The sequence below is a fragment of the Cetorhinus maximus genome, chromosome 7, assembly GCF_964194155.1.
Source record: "Cetorhinus maximus chromosome 7, sCetMax3.hap1.1, whole genome shotgun sequence".
NCBI lineage: Eukaryota > Metazoa > Chordata > Chondrichthyes > Lamniformes > Cetorhinidae > Cetorhinus > Cetorhinus maximus.
The window spans coordinates 84,045,224-84,063,433 of NC_135885.1; the positions used below are offsets into that span (position 1 = coordinate 84,045,224).

General features: G+C 39.8%; 1 protein-coding gene across 2 annotated transcripts in view; it reads right to left on the reverse strand.

Moving 5' to 3' along the window:
• Positions 1-1,161: 1,161 nt before the first annotated feature.
• Positions 1,162-18,210, reverse strand: part of LOC144682909 (sestrin-3-like) — a 109,958-nt gene continuing 92,909 nt past the window's right edge. For both annotated transcript variants that reach the window (XM_078545788.1, XM_078545789.1), the window contains exons 7-10: positions 17,052-17,170; positions 14,797-14,987; positions 12,563-12,707; positions 1,162-6,568 (exon numbers count right to left, since the gene is read on the reverse strand). In XM_078545788.1, coding sequence (XP_078401914.1) covers positions 6,482-6,568; positions 12,563-12,707; positions 14,797-14,987; positions 17,052-17,170 — 542 coding nt within the window. In that variant the 3' untranslated portion in view covers positions 1,162-6,481. The remainder of the gene's footprint in view (positions 6,569-12,562; positions 12,708-14,796; positions 14,988-17,051; positions 17,171-18,210) is intronic.

Consider the following 18,210-nt stretch of genomic DNA (forward strand, 5'->3'; position numbering starts at 1 on the left):
GCAATTAGGGATGATGCTGGTCTTGCCAATAATGCTCACATCCCAGGAAAGGATAAACAAAAACAAAGTTTGGGTTGTGTATTCCAAATATTCACCATTGAAAATATAAACTTGATTCTATGGCTACAAAATGTTATACTATAGCCAAGCACACCACTCTTACCCCTCTCATGACAGCTTTGTTGATAGCTGCCTACAAGATGAATGATAAACACTATTCCTGCTTACTGCAGCCACCCCCTCCCCCCCTCCCCCCAATTAAGAGCATTCCTGTGATCTGATTTGCTCTCTCCACTTCCTTGTCTAACATATCACCCATTGGCAATATCTTCTACAGATAAGGAACCAACTATCACACGTACACTTGACACCTAGCTCTACCTATACATCTCTCAACGCCTCCTCTTGCTCTCTGACTGCTTATCTTGCATCCAGTTTGGATGAGCTACAATTACCCCTAACTAAACATTGGGAAGACCCCAAGGACAAATTCTTGACTCCCACCACAAATATGAGACCCTCTGCAGGTGCTATTTGGGATTCTACTTGGCAATCAGAGAGTCCTGTTCGGCTATGAACCAAGCTTCTAACTCAATATCCAGTAAGGCAAAAAACACCTACTTCCACTCAATTAGCATTGCTCACTTCTGCCCTAAATTAGCTGCTAATGAAACCCTTGTCTATGCCCTGCTCAAGTCCAGACTCAACTAATCCAGTGCTTATGGCAAGACTCCCATCAGAAACTCTGCTGCCTATACCCTATGCATACCAAGCTCTGCTCACTCATTGTCTACTGAACAAATTTGATTCACAGTCCCTCAATTTAAAAAAAATCTCATTTTAGTGTTTAAATCCCTATTTTGCACCCCAACCCCCCCTTCCACACTATTTCAAATCTTCTCCAATACTACAACCCACTTTTGATCTCTCAATTCTGGAGTCTGATCTCATCATCTCATGCATCTTCCCTCTTCTATGTCCCACCATTGAGGTCCTTGCCTTCAACTCGAATTCCATCTGCTTTTCCAACATCTTACAATCTCACCTTTGACAAAGCCTTTAGTTACCCATCTTAAAATCTCTTTTGTTTGGGCACTTATCCCTTCATGGTTTGAAAATGTTTAAAAGCACAAGCAGTTGTTGTAGAAAGAACAATGAAAATAAGTTTTCTTTTTCAATTTTATTGAAACAAAGGGATTCTCTCCCTTCCCCCAATAACTGAAAGGAAATCTGCAAATAAAAATATGATCTTTCTTGACAAACCAACTCCATTGTTTCGTATTTATAAACTGAACATTTTTAATCTCAGGAATAAATGCAGATTATCCTTTAAGGGGAGAGTATATGGTTAAGAATGTATTCATTCCATGGCCACTCTAGCATGGCAGTAAACATGGAAAACTATTATGAATCTTGCAGTCTCGCTCATCAAAATGCAATGCAATACGCCATCTGTGTCAATCTCCACACTTGATGCCTTGTGTTTTTCCTCCAAGTTAGATTCAAAACATATGTAAATATCACAGGAAAAACTTTCCTTAAATAGGTCACAACTATAAAATCACATTTTTAGTAAAAGAGAAAATTATTCAGAAAAAAGCTGTTAAATAAAAACTGCAGGAATCAATTGAGTAATGAGTAAATTTCAACCCATCCCCTTTGACTGCTGGTGACCACAGATTCACCACTTACAACTTTTATTAGCAGCTGCAAGGGATAATTTTCACTAAATGTGCGAATTAGCAAAACAGATGTAGAGAGGAAAGTTACTTAAACTTTTACACATTAAGCAGTTTGTGTCAGATATGGCAGGAGCTGTCCTTTGCATTTGCAATTATGGAACCTCTTATTCCAATGTAGCTTTCTTCAAATACATCACAAAACAAGGCAGGTGGATTGAAACTAGTGATGCTCGTTTCATGCAATACATTTTTTGCATATACATTTAAGCATACAGTAACAAAGCACAAGACAGAGGCATAAGTCACAGCTTTTGAATATAATCGTTGAATATACGTATTATCAAGAAAGCATCCAAGATTATTTATAATACTGTTCGATCACCAAACAGATAATCACAAGATTTCAGCACACAACACAAAATACTTGTTTCTTTTTTTAAAATCTACTAAGTATTTTTTTCTTGAATACTTGAAACACATGACTCAAGGCTTGGTTTTGAGATGAAAGATTGGAAGATACATTCATTATATTTAGTCATCCAGAAGAATAAAGACATGGGAGGAGATTTCAAGTTTTAAACCCATTACTTAATTTAAATCCAGTTCTTTTGCCGGCACATATCAAAAACTGGCTCATTTGATAAGTTCAAAAGCTCTTCTAAGATGGTGTTTAAAACGGAAAAAAATTATGTCATCTCAAGGGAGAGGGCTTTGTTGTTTTTGGGCAAGAATTTTAATTTAAATCATACTCTTGTGCTCCATTCCCCATCGCTGAAGATGACGACAGACATACTTGCCTTTATAAAGATCCTGTCTGTGCCTTAGGATGCCCCCAAAGCATTTTACAGCCAATGAAATAAGTGCAGTCACTGTTGTACAGAACTGGTATCTGTTAACATTCTGAAGTGTTCTGGGAAATTTGCCATAGGTCACTTTATAAACATGAGCTATGCCTTCAATGCACCTCAAATTTGCCAGCCAGATAACAGTGGCAAATCACACCGAGCACACCAGCTGCATTGGGAACTTGCAGCCCTGTACACAATGCTTAATTAATTATGGGTCATTGTGCTTGATCGAGGTGTCAGACTGGGGCTAACACTGCAAATACACAGTGCACGCTGCAAACTCCAAGAGTTGCACTGCATAATTAGTGCTGCACTTAAGTCTTAATATCCATTATACAGATGTAGCTGTTAAATAACAGCAAATCCCAAATGATAAGAGTGGAGTTGATTTGGCCAGGAAGTCCATTTGAACAGCACAAACCATAACTAATTAAAACCAGTCAATCCAAGCAAACCAATTTTTTTTTTATTCTTTAAAACCACTTGGCTCTCTTCTGATGCCTGTAAAATAGCTGAAGTTATATCAAACGCAGTTGATTGCAATGCTTATGCCATGAATTTCCATTTTAAAATTAGGATAAAATTTTCAGGCAAAAAGTTGCACACTACTAGAAATGAAAATACACGTGAGACTCCTATTTCTTTGAGTGGTGGTTGTTCAACTGTAAATATTGGTTTTCAATGTGTTACTATTAGCAATTAAGCAGCAGGTTTTTATGCAATTTCCACACGTATTATAATTTTGGCACAAGGAACTCTCATGTTTTGAATAATCTTAATTATGAGAAGTGAGCACTTAAAAACATCCGCTCTATGAATTTAAATGAATGTTTGGTTAGTACCCTAGAGGAATTAACTGCAATGCCATTCGATGACCACCCAGATTATATCTTTGCCCTTCAAGTCACATTCCCCACCATCATAACATTTGGACAAAAATTTGCCAGTCACACAACAACATTCAATGTTTGGAAGGACCCACAGACCAGTGAACATGAGTAAAGGATACTCTTCCCAATTAAGTAAATAGGAATAGCAACTTGTACAAAACCAAATGCCAGTGCCACTTTTTAAATTTCACATCATGTGTGGGACTATGTTTTCCCAATTTTAAAGCAATCCTGGAATCAGAGAAAATTATATAGTCAGATATTAGAGGTGGTGGTGGTGGCAGTGGTGTGGGGAGAAAGAGCAGAGAGAAAAAGGAGTGTATTACACAATTCTACCAGAATTTAAATTGTGGCCATCCAACAATACTTGACACCTAGCAACAGAACTCCTTGATGTTCTTAATTTAAATACCGCCACCCAAAATAGGGACACAGAGTTAGGCATTGGTACTCATCATCTGGTTACATTTATAACTTGATTTGATCATTAGTCCAAAAAGTTCATGCAAGCAATAACCCAAAAACACTCAAGTTTATGGAGACACTGTGGTCACAGACTCCAAAATGTGTCAGGCACAGAAAAATAGAACTCATATGATCCTAGATAGTGAGAAAGTAAAACTCCTGAGGCATCCTAACTTTCCTTTGATACATTCAAACTTTCTCCCCCAACAGAAGTAGCCAATCCCTTTTGCTAGTCCTAAATGTGAGTGTACAATAAAACTGTTGAGCAGAAAGTTTCTCAAATTATGCAATACAATACAAAAAGACTTTCCTAAACAATTAGTGTCTTGTGATAAACAGCAGAATTTGCACTCTAAAGTGTCAACTTTGATACCAGAGCTTCTCTAGCCAAATAAAATCATAAACTGGTGAGACGGGCATTATTATCTCTAGAATAAATACAATGGAACCCAGCTTCTCTCAACAGCATATCATCTAGTTTCTGAAATTAGATGTTAAGAACTGATTTTGACAGATAAAAGTATTATCCCATCATTGGACTAATTTTCCCAAACTGTAATCAAATCTGTCTCTAACATATTTCTTAATTCCCATTTCTTAGCAGATAGCACTTAAAGCCTTAGCTCTCACTTTAAAAACTGAAGGTAAATTTACCCAATTAATATTCTCAACTAAATTTTTGTAAAAAGATATTTTAGCATTGGCAAGCACAAGTAATTCTCCTCCAAGTGCTAAATGTTGGTGCTGTCACCCCTGGGACTGGATTTTACGGCAACCCGCTGGGCACATTTTCAGTGAGGGGGCATATAAAATATGATGGGTGAGTAATGCACAGCCTTCCTGACTACCCCCAATCTGCTCCCCATAACAAGGTAGGTGGCCTGCCATTTTTAAAAAGATAATTAACGGACAATTGAGCTTGTAACAAGTCAATTGACCTGTATATAATGCTGGTATGGTTGATGTGGCAAGGCAGGCAGAAGTAGGTAGGCCACTTTTTTAACTCAAACTAGTTAAAAGGTGGGAAGGAAGGGGGTGGGTACTTAATTTGGAGGTTGTCCTGTGCACATCAGGGACACCTCCCACGCTCCCCCACCCCAACCAACCCAAGATATTTCCCTCCCATTGTTCTTTCCTGCATGACCTTCAAAGCCTGCCTCCATCTTGCCCCATTCCCTAGGTTGCCTCAACCCTTCCCACCCAGGACTTGCCATACTCCTGACCCCATCACTCTTCCTTGAGGGGGTGCTTGTCATTCCAGCAGTGCCCACTACTGAATTCTGACGCTGCTTGGACTGATTGACATCAGCATTTGAGGGTGGGACTTCCACTGAAGGGTGAAGTCTGACCATCACCTGCTTAAGGCCGCCAGCAGAGCGCGATTGGTGTGAGGCAGGCTTCTTCAGCGTCAGCCAGTGCGGGACCAGCTTTCCTCCTGGCAAGGTGGGGGGGCGGGGGGGATGGTGGGGAGCAATAGGCTCCCCCCCTCTGTAGAATTCAACCCCTTAAGTATTTCTTCATCCCAAAGTCTTAAAAAACTCACATGTAAAGCTCAAGCTCTATTCAATGAAACACAAAAACTAGATAATATGAACACTAATTTCCCCAAGAGTAATTGGTTGTGGCAATACAAATTCACAGAGCAATTTTTTTAGGATTACATTCCGTTTATGGTTTTCAACAGTAACAAATGAAGGGCAGGTGAACTTTAGCAAATAGTTTACAGCAAACTCATTTGATAAGTGCACGACAATTACAGATGAAAATCTGGTTTTGCTACATCCAACTTTCAACAATAAATAGTAATCATCCATTATTTATTCCCAATTGAATTATTTAGTAATCTCACCAAATCCCAAATGCTTTTGATTTGATTGAGACAGCCCTGCCTTTTCCATAGGATAGTTGTGTTAAAAACTTTATTCTGGAGATTACATTTCTGGAATATGTAGAACAGGAAGGGTTATGTATAAAATAGATGATTGTAACTACTACAAGAGAGCAGAGGATGATCAACAAATAAAACAAGTTCAAATCAGGTTTTAGATCACACGCACACAAAAATACATTTATTTTAAATTGCTCATCTATCTTTAGTGGGTCCAGTTCTTACATTTTAGGTCTACTGAAATCCTCTAGTTTATAAAGGCAGCTGTGCAAATAGAATTCTACTGTGACAAATGAGAAAACAACTCACAGGAAGGGACAAAACCCATCTATGCTAGCTTTACAGCAAACAATACCTTCAAAATGTTTGTGTTATGATTCAATTCACATTTTGAAAATTACCAAGGTCCTCTTTCACCCCCAGTTCTCTCAAACCACTTCACATTACAACCAACTGTAACTGAGAACAATAGCACAGGCAAATACATTAACAAGGGTCTGTGAATTTGGTGAGTGATTAGTTATGAGTACTTTTCAGTGTTAAACTTAGGAACATTTCAATTATTCTACAGTATAAATTGCACATAATAGCTAAAGTTTAGGACAATCTTCTAGAACGTGTTCATCGTCACAATCCTGATAATTCAGATTCGGCACTCGTTCACCTTCCATTGTCAGCAAAGTTCTTGAATAAACTCTTCTCCTGGTTTCAGGTCATGTACTGAGTTATAGCACGCAGAGCATACAGGAGTTCTGCTTGCATACGTGCTTCCATCAACAGCAAATTAACATGGATCTGAAAGAATGGAGAATAGACTTTTACAATCACACTCTCTCAGCAGAATAGTAGAGTTAAAAAAAATCCTTTGTTTGTGATGCTCAGTTGTCTGCAAGCCAGCTCACCCAATCTTCTGAACATTAAGGGCTGGATTTTTGTGGAGTCAGGGAGACTCTGTAGACCTTTAAAAAATGGCATGCGGAACTGGATTCCGGATCCCATTCCTGGTACCCACAATTTTCACAGTACAGGATAAGGGTGCGGACTGGTGCAGGTTGCGAGACTGTACTCGGAACTCCTGAACTGGCTAGCTCCAGTGCGGGGCCAGGCATGTACAAGCCCTCCGCAATTTTTGTGGAGATGGGCCAGCCAAGGACTCCTGATTCACGATCCCTCCGAGGTGTCGTGAACCATAGTCTGGATGAGGAAAGCTTTTGAAAGGTAGTTCTTAAGGTCTTACCATGTCCCCTTGTCAAGCTATGCCCCTCCACTCACCCCTCCCGCTGCCCCTCATACCTGCTATGCTAAGCTATGTCCCTTCACCTACCCCCATTTCCCCTCGTACTCTCCATACCAACCTATGCCCCCTCAACCCACTCAATGCCTCCTCATACCCTCCATACCAAGCTATGCCCCTCCACCCACCTCCCATGGCCCCTCATACCTGCTATGTCAAGCTATGTCCTTCTACCTACCCCCATTTTCCCTCATACTCTATGCCAAGCTATGCCCCTCCACCTACCCCATGACCCTCATACTCTCCATGCCAACCTATGTCCCTCAACCCTCTTGATGCCTCCTCATACCCTCCATGCCAACCTATGGCACTCACATACCCATTCACCCAGTGCACGCTCTATACAGAACCACTGAATGCTATAGTCACAATAGCATATGTAAAAATAGTATAAAGTCATTCATCCATACTTACTTTATTTTAAAAAGATATTGCTTTTATTAGAACCCTATGAAAGTGTCAATCATCCAGACACTTTAAAGTATCAATAGCTGAAACTGCAAGTACTTGATACCTCTTTGTAAACATTGTGCAATAGACAGAATAGACCACAGAGAAAGCACCGTCAATCGAGCAATGTTTTTCCTGGTGTGTATGTGTTTAAACAGACTAATAGATGCCTGGGCTATCAACCAAGAATGCATAATGTGAGGCTTGGCTGAGAGTCCAGGCATCCATCATTAAGTCCACATATTGAAGAGTCATCATTACATAAAATGCAGGAGATATGTTGAGCTGGACGTTATCATTATCAGTGAGTATAATAATACAGGTGTCAGCTTTGTTCATTTGATGATGCAACCTTCCAATTTGGGCAGGAGTGAGTTCAAGTCACCATTGTGGCTGCAAGTCAACTACTGAATTACTTCTCAAGTACATGGAGACATCTGGCATGTGTTCCATATGAAAGCAAGTTCTAACTGTTTGGAATGCTAAACATTCAATGGGATTAGAGCAGCTTAACCACCACTACAGTTAATATATAACTCCGCCAATAGTGTCAGGATGGAACAACTGCAAGTGGCACTGGAAACGTAAATAGTGAGCAGTATTATGTTGTGTTTCACTAGTTTAAAACTGGAAAAATATCTTGCAACATGCATTATTTTGTAAAGCTGAAGGAGCAAATACTTGATCAGATTACTGCTCGAGAAAAATATTTACAGTTGTAGAATCAAACTATATACATTGTAAACCTATGGAAAAAAAATCAAAAATGTGCACCAACTCTGGAGAATTGCAACATTCTTTAATTCAACAATTTTAATATCTTTCCCCACTTTTAAAAAACTCTGCAATAAAGAACTTCCTTACTTATGTGTGGTATTTCAAGAGTTAGCAGAGGGTTTGTTGGCCTCAAGGATCATTGAACCGATTCCTCACCACTGAGGGGTAATGGAGTTAGCACATATCAAGCATTAAAAGCAAGTTCTCCAAATGGCCCATGTGCACATTAACGATGAAGAAATTGGAAAGAAATACACTTTGCAACCAAGGAGTGAGATGACAATTAAAAGGCCAGACGCCATTCACAACCGCAAAAAACTTGAATTTATAGTGTCGCCAACATAGTAAAACGACCTAAGGCACTTCACAGGGGCATTATCAGACAAAATCTGACACCAAGCCACAAGGAAAGCTTAATCAAATATGTAGGCTTTATGGAAAATCTTAAAGGAGGCAAGGTACAGAGATGGAGTGGTTTAGGGAGGGAGTTCTGAAGCCTAACGGCTTGATAGCTGAAGGCTGCCATGACAGGGTGATGGAAATCTGAAATGCATAAGAAGCTGGAATTGGAAAAACGTAAAGTTCTTGGAAGGTTGGAGGAGATTAGAAGACGGGGAAGAGCGAAGCTAAGGAGAGATTTGAACATAAAGATGAAAGTTTCAAATTCTGCATGTACACAAAGTTTAATTTTGGACTCAACTGTCTACGTTTTTGCTGGAATCAAATTCAAAGATCAGAAAAGACAAAATTCTTGTTCTCTGCCAACAATTCAAGTTTTCCCAGTAATTTTTGAGAGCCAGATTAAGAAAACCCTGGTTTAATTGCCAATCTGTGTTGGGTTAACTTTCACATAAAACAAAGGTAGAGGCACTACAATCCATTTCAGTGTCTTGGATTAGGAAGGGAACATTCAACAGTGTTTTGGTGCCTCATCACTACTCTGGTAACATTGCTGGGTACACATACGAAGATGCTGCCGGAGGGCATGATTAGGCCCAGTTTTTTTAATTCATTTACAGGATGTGGGTGTTGCTGGCTAGGGCAGCATTTATTGCCCATCCAAAATTGCCCTTAAGGTAGTGATGAGCTGCCTTCTTGAACCGCTGCAGTCCATGTGGTATGGGTACACCCACAGTGCTGTTAGGGAGGGAGTTCCAGGATCTTGACCCAGTGACAGTGAAGTATGGTGTTTGACTTGGAAGGGAACTTGCAGGTGGTGGTGTTCCCATGTGTCTGTTGCCCTTGTCCTTCTAGATGGTAGCAGTCATGGGTTTGGAAGGTGCTGCCTAGGGAGCCTTGGTGAGTTTCTGCAGTGCATCATGTAGATGGTACACACTGCTGCCACTGATCATTAGTGGTGGAGGGAGTGAATGTTTGTGTGTGGGGTGCCAATCAAGCAGGCTTTGTCCTGGATGCCGTCAAGCTTTGAGAGTGTTGTGGGAGCTGTATTCATCTAGGTAACTGGGGAGTATTCCATCACACTCCTGACTTGTGCTTGTAGATGGTGGACAGGCTTTGGGGAGTTAGGAGGGTTACTCACCACAGGGTTCCTAGCCTCTGACCTGCTCTTACAGACAGTGTTTATATCACAATCTCAATGTTACAGCGCAGGAGGCCATTTGGCCCATCGTGTCCGTACCGGCTCTTTGAATGAACGTTATGAATTAATGCTTATATAGTTAGTCCAGTTTAGCTTTTGAACAATAGTAACCTCAGGATGTTGACAGTGGGGTTTTCAGCAATGGTAATGCCTTTGAACGTAAAGGGGCGATGGTTAGATTCTCTCTTGATGGTGATGGTAATTGCCTGGCACTTGTGCAGTGCGAATGTTACTTGCCACCTGTCAGCCCAAGCCTGGATATTGTCCAGGTCTTGCTGCATTTGGAAATGGACTGCTTCAGTATCTGGGGAGTCGTGAATTGTGCAATCATCAATGAACATCCCCACTTCTGACATTATGATGGAAGGAAGATCATTGATGAAGCTGAAGATGGTTGGGCCTAGGGACACTACCCTGAGGAACTCCTGCAGTGATGTCCTGGAACTGAGATGACTGACCTCTGACAGCCACAACCATCTTCTTTTGTGCTAGGTGTGACTCCAACCAGCAGAGAGGTTTCCCCTTGAATTCCCATTGACTCCAGTTTTGCTAGGGTCCTTGATGCCACTCTCAGTCAAATGCTGCCTTGATGTCAAGGGCAGTCACTCTCACCTCACCGCTGGAGTTCATCTCTTTTATCCATGTTTGAACCAAGGCTGTAATGGGGTCAGATGCTGAGTGACCCTGGCAGAACCCAAACCGAGTGTCAGTGAGTAGGTTATGGCTAACTAATTGCCGCTTGATAGCACTTTGATGACCCCTTCCATCACTTTACTGATGATCGAGAGTAGACTGATAGAGTGGTAATCGGTTGGGTTGGATGTGTCCTGCTTTGCGTGTACAGGACATACCTGGGCAATTTTACACATTGCCGGGTAGATGCCGGTGTTGTAGCTGTACTGAAACAGCTTGGCTAGGAACACAGCAAGTTCTGGAGCACAAGTCTCAGTAATATTGCTGGCATGTTGTCAGAGCCCATAGCCTTTGCAGTATCCAGTGACTTCAGCAGTTTCTTGATATCACGTAGAGTGAATCGAATTGGCTGAAGACTGGTATCTGTGATGCTGGGGACCTCTGGAGGAGGTTGAGATGGATCATCCACACTGCACTTCTGGCTGAAGATTGTTGCAGATGCCTTACCTTTTGTACTGATGTGCTGGGCTCCTCCATCATTGAGGATGGGGATATTTGTGGAGCCTCCTCCTACAGTGAGCTGTTTAATTGTCCACCATCATTCATGACTGGATGTGGCAGGGCTGTAGAGCTTAAATCTGATCCATTGGTTACGGGATCGCTTAGCTCTGTCTATCACTTGCTGCTTATGCTGTTTGGCATGCAAGTAGTCCTACGTTGTAGCTTCCCCAGGTTGATAGCTTATTTTTAGGCATGCCTGGTGCTGCTCCTGGCAGGGCCTCTTTGCACTCTTCATTCAACAAAGGTTGATCCCCTGGCTTGGTGGTAATGGTAGAGTGGTTGTGGTTGATTGTGGTCGAGTACAATTCTGTTGCTGATGGCCCCACGGCGCCTCGTGAATACCCAGTCTTGAGTTGCTTGATCTGTTCGAAATCTATCTATTTAGCACAGTGGTAGTGTCACACAAAACAATGTGAAGACAGGACTTTGTCTCCACAAGGACTGTGCAGTGGTCACTTCTACCAATATTGTCATTGACAGATGCAATATCTCCCATAATCGAATGGCCTGTTGATACAGTCTCCAAAACTTCTACCATCCAAGCTTATCCTGCCCAGCAGCCTATACTGGGCAAAGATTGCTAACAGCTTTCCACTGCCATCGGAGTCAATTACATTAACTTCACCTATAACAAAATAAAGCATGCCAGTTGTTCCAGGCAATTTCATAGGTTCTTCAATAAACTTGCATCTCATCAATCCCCTGTATTTCCTGGTTTATGAATATAAAGCAACAGGCAATATCCTCTTTAATTGCTGCATTTGAGAAATTAGCCCCATGTGATTCCAGTTGAGAAAAAAATGAGCTCTAATCAGGCCTCTACATCAAAAATCAAGCAGGGAAGGGAGAAAGAGAAAGGCACCATCAAAACAGGCTACCATTTAAACCATAGCACCCGATATTGATGGATTTCAACCTTGAAAATAATTCCATGGGGCTGTCTGTCCAGAATGTTAGCTTCAGTTTGTTAGTGACAGTACAGTCATCTGAACAGAAGTGATGTATTGTGGATAGAAGGGAAGGAAATCCAGTGCAAATCGTGGGGGCCACGCACTCCATCTGATGCTTTGACGAAACCATTTGTTGTAGAGACAAAAGGAAGAGTCTAACACTGGAGACAGGTGTACAGTATAAATTATGGTTAAAGCATCTATCCTTTATACCAGGCAACTTTCATCAACACCAAACGCTTCTGCTGTAAGCAGTGGACACTGTGCTTTTGGTCAAGACTTAAATACAAATAATTGTTACTTGGATGAGGAACTATAGGACAATTGGTGCTTAGAATGGTTCCCAATGAGGAGTTAATGCTTTAGAACAGAATGAGGGGGGAACAGAATTAGTCAGATTTATTTCTAATATAAATAGGAATGCATGATTTTTTTTGCATTTTTGTTAATATTAAAGAGAAGGTTGGATTTACAACATACTAATTGGGCCCAGCAGAAATGTTTCTCAGCTTGGATGTACTCACCTTTTCAGAGTGTTTGAATTGTCGCCAATAGCTATCATACATGCGTTTTGTGGTTCTTTCAGGATAACAGGTCACGGTCTTGATATAAACCTTCAGGCTTCGTTCTAGTAACTGGTTGACTTCACCATAATCATAATCATCATACCTTTAAAAAAAGTAATTGATTCCAAATAACATTTATTTAAGCAACTACACAAAAAATATCACACCATGTTTATTTAACTTTCTTTGTTTGAGATTTGAGTTTTAAAACCACAAACGAAATCAGGAAATACTATTAGAATTAGGGCTGCAGTGGTTCAACAAGGCCAGCACCACATTTTCAGGACAATTAGAGGTGCGATAAAGGCAGCCTTGTCAGCACATCCCATTGAACACAATTACCAATAGTAGAGTGGAAAACAAGTCAAATTAAATTGCTCCAAGTTTTTTCTAAAAATGGTTTGTTGCCATCTTGTTAGCTCAACTCGAATAATTGAAGGTCAAATTAGTCCAAATTTTTGCATTTGGAGAAAATGGTTAATTTTTAAAAAATTCTTAAATGGGATGTGGGCATCACCAGCATTTGTTACCCACCCCTAATTGCCCTTGAACTAAGGTAGCTTGCTAGGCCATTTCAGAGGGCAGTTGAGAGTCAGCCACATTGCTGTGGATCTGGAGTCACATGTAGGCAGATTTCCTTCCCTAAAGAACATTAGTGAATCAAATGGGTTTTTAAATGACAAATCAATGCTAGTTTCATGATCACCATTACTGAGATGATGTTTATTACCCGAATTTAAATTCCACTAGCTGCCTTGGTGGGATTTGAACCCACGTTCCCAGAGCATTATTCAGAGGCCCTGGCTTACTAGTCCAGTGACATTACCATTATACCACCACCTTCCCTATGACTGAAACATCATTTTTTTTTTATCATCAGCACTGTTCCCTGTAAAGACAAATGCATCTGTACTAGTCTATTTTAGAAAGCATTAAGCACATCATTACATATCCAGGTAAAGAGGAAATATTAAGTAGCCAGCACACATTTTATAAGTAACATTCATGCTTGACAGATCTTATTTATATAATTCTTTGAGGAGATAACAGACATGGTAGATAACAAATGAAATGGGTGTGTTTTACAAAGAATTTAGGCAAGTCTTTAACAAGGTATCACAGGGAAAATTGCTACAGAATAAGGGAAGGATAATAAACCGAATTGAAAAATTAGTTAGAAAGAACTAAACAGAATAGAAACCCTGGGCACTTTTTTGTCCATGGTGCTTGGAAGTGGTGGTAGTGTCTCACAGGATTCAGTCTGTGACTACTTCTGTTTACTATATACATCAATGATTTGGCCTAAAGGGAGAGGTGCTGCAACTTGTAGTTGATACAAAACATGCTGATATTATTTCTTCATAAGGCTAGAAGGAAGCTAGAAATATTTGATAAAATAGGAAACTGGCCAAAGGTGGCTGATAAATTGAGGTAAACAGAGGGCATTAAAGGCTGAAACTTAAAGTCACTAAAGCTATTAAAGAAAATAGCTAATGAACGTCTGGATTTTAATCTGATGAAGAATATGGAAGCAGAGAGATAATGAAGAGCCTACATCAAAGCTTAAGATCTTATGCAGTTTTGGGCTCAATATCATAGGAGAATATTGAGATATTATATAAGGTATAATCATATTCTCCAGAATATGATCTGGTATGAGGAAATACAATTATGAAGTCAGATTTAAAATATTGGGACTTTTATTATTATAAAATACATAACATGGGGTGATGATGAGGTGTTTAGAATTTTGAAAGGATGGCGCAAGGTAGATAGCAGATTTTGCCAGTAGTTTGCGGACAAGATACAAGATTAAATGCAAGACATTTATAACAGAGGGCACAGGAAACCTCTGTTGTTGTTTGAGTTGCGACTCTTATTGTGTTCACTTCCAGGGCTAGTGGCTGAAACAGGAAGTATGTCAACATTCAAGAAAAGGATGTGAAGGGATATGGGAATAGAGTATATAAATGTGATTAGGAATATTTGCTGTGTTTCAGTAGTACATCTGTCAGTTTCAATCTGCAACTTGTTCTTTTAAAATGTTCAATTAAGAGTTTTTGCCTCAATTGTTTTGGACTATTCAAAGTTCACGCAAACTTGTATATCCTGCAAAAAAAGTTAGTTAAACATCAAGTCAAATGCAATTTCTTTGAAGATGCAGCATTTCATTTTCAGATATGAAGCTTTACCTTATGCCAAACATGCAGTGAACATAGTTCCATATAGCTCTTCTTAACATGGTTGTGTCCACATCTTCATGTATAGCCATCGTGTTGTACGTTAGGTTGCGGACCATACGAAACTTTTCATCCAGCAGTTGGCCAATATCAGAATAAAGTCGGTTAACAAGAGAAAAACCATGGTCCTCCCAGGAGTAGTCCTGCAGAGAGATAGATAGATATCCCAAGAGGTCCATATGGGGAAGAAGATGAAAATATGGGTAGCAATATAGACCATTTTCTTTAGTCAAGATAGCAGGGTTAAAACAAATCAAGCAGAATGTATGGTTAGACAAGGGGCCAAATAGCTAACAAAAAAAACTTCTGATGTTGTTCCCGTTTCCTGGCACTGGAAACTTGAAACATTTTTTTACATCTTGATTTTTAAAGGGAGAAATTCACCATTGTTTAACAGTTTTAAAATTGTGATTCTTATTGAACATCATATAAATGTAGACATAGGGTATAGAGGCTCAAAAAGAGTACCCCCAATTTCAGGCTTACCCAAGATACTTGATTGATTGTGATACAACCTTCCCTGTCTATTGTTGAATTCTTAAGAGTGAATCTGAATACATGTGGCGTTTTGGACAGTCACCTGGACGCAGGATGTGGATGATGTGCTTCAGCTTTCCACATATGGTGATCTTCATATTAAGCCTCAGTTGAGCGCTGAATGATGGGCAAATTTGTCAAGCAAGTTTATCCCTTGGAGCCCAACTGTCATAAACAGCTCCCTCTCTAATCTTACAATTTACTGGGCAAGTCCCATCTGGGTCATTTAATAGACTAATAATCTAATCTATGCTTTATACTCCAAAAATAATAAAGAAACAAAGGAAAAGACTTGCATTTATATAACACTTTTCATGACCACTATATCACAAAGCACTTACAGCCAATTAAGTACTTTTTGAAATATAATCACTTGTAGTGTAGGAAATATGGCACCCATTATTTAAACTGCCAGAAACAGTAATTTGTTAATGCAGTTAATATGTTTTGTGTGATGTTGATCGAGGGATAATTGTTGGTCAGGACACCAGTGATAAATAGCGCCAAGGGATATTTTATTTCCATCTGATCAGGCAGATGGGGCCTCAGTTTAACATCTCTCCCAAAAGACGACACTTCAAACAGTGCAGTGATCCCTCAGTAATGCCTTGCTCATGCCTTGGAGTGGGACTCGAACCTGGAACCTTGTGATTTCAAGGCAAGCGTACTACCAACCGAGCCACAGCAGACAGAAATAATACGGTAGCAGACGGAATTATCATCATACTTGGACTTGATCCAAATGCTTTGGCAGATTGCAGGAGCTGAACTTATTGTAATAGGAAAACCACTGATCTCCATTTCTGGAGTATGTTGATGGCAAGTTGGTCAGATTCCCCTTGGATCAGAATCAGGAATATTGATTTGGGCTGACAACAATGTGGTCGGTGGCAGACAACAGAATATCTACAGGTATATAGTTCTTCTACATAGAATCAGAGTGGTTACAGCACAGAAGGCAGCCATTCGGCCTGTCATGTCCATGACAACTGACCTGGTGCCACTCCCTCGCTCTCACATTACAGTGCTAAACCCCAGGAAACCTTAGCAAACTGTGATCTCTTAAATTTTTGCAATGATTTACTGTTCATTGCACAAATGGTCGTCATTCTCTGGGTTCCAGGTGTGGTAATTTTAGGCTATGACCAAATGTCTGCAGTTACATTTGGAATAGTTTTGCCATTAGTAGTATTGCTCAAATAGATTTACAATTGCTTTCACTTTAATCCTGATTGTTCCTATTCTATCCTTGATTTTCGATAGAGGGGACAAATTACCATGCCTGATGAATTTTGATTTCTGACTCATTTCTGAACAACTGAGAATGTCAAGGATTGTGTTCCAGGATGGTGTGTAAATGTTTAATACGGATGCCTTGGATAATGAATCATTAATTGGTCGGGTTTCTAAAAAAGTGTTCTCACACATTTGAAAACCTTAAATAAAAGAAAGCATATTTTTTAATGGACAAAGACTATAGGGAAACCCAATCAGAATGTGGAGTATCTATTCACTTGTAAAGAATGAATGATCCTGGCAACTCCATTCCTACATATATTTGGCTATTACGATCAAAACAGTATCTTTAGTTTCAAAAAGGTGAAAGAAAAGCATGAGCTCTATTTTTATTGATCTTGAATCTCACCCTTCACAAATCTGAGACAAATTACCTGTGCTCTGAATGTAGGAAGGTGATCATCTCCTCGCCTGGCAAAATCTTTATACCCAAAGCTTGGGTCGTCTACATATCGTGACGTGTAAGAGGTTGGAATCAACTCATCTTCATAAGCTGTTGGGTCATTAAGTTCAATGCATAAGTAATGTAAGCATGAAGGACAAATTCAGCCTCTTCCTATGGTAAAGAAAACAAAACAATAGCAGAACTGGAAAGTTTTGTTAAATATTTAGGATGGAACGGCAAAAAAAAAAGGCAGACTTCCTGACCTTTAGTAATCTGATGTCAACTTACCACCATGCAGATATTAATAATTCATGTGCTAAAGTACATCTGCACTTGCACCAATTTACAAATTTCAGATCAGAAGTAATTTAAAAAAGTCAATTAACTTTAATGGTAATGCTGTAGGTGCTGAATTGTCATCACAAAATAGTTCATCTGAGCACAATCTGCTCAGTTCATCTGATCCTTCCACAATACCAACCATATACTCTTCCAATTAGAGCAGTTTATAAGATTAACTGTGCCCGAGCCTCAGCTACCCTTCTGGAAAGCAGTTCCATTCCCTAAAGAAATACTTCCTGATACCAGACCTAAATTTGTCCTGTGCCGCTTTAAATCTGCCTCTCGCTTTATGGCACATGAAGGATTAATTTAGTTAAGTACCTTTGAGGTTGAAAAGTCCTAGTGTAGTTCTTTCCTTTATTTTTTCCACCTGATACCATGGATTGACCTCAATCTGCATTGCCTCCACGCGTTAAAGGCCCCTTATGACGTGATGACAACTGAATACGGGTACTGCAACTGAACACTGCATAACTCGAGCATAATTTCTGGAGATGTGAACACAACTGATTTAGCTATATTAACCAGCATCTTATTTGCCTTATTGCCACCTCATTATATTTAGACACAGTAAACAAGTTAACTGCACCTCAATTTATCTGATTGGATCTTCTAAGTCATATTTAAACCATGCACTGTTTTGAGCCTAAGGACTGAAGTAAATACCTTTTTCCAAATCTAGTAAAATTATACCATATTGTCAAAAATCTATAATGCAGAAAAGCTGATTAATTTATCTCACTTTGGTACATATTGCATACACAATGCAATCTTTACAAATTAGTGAGAAATGCTGTTTATTTATC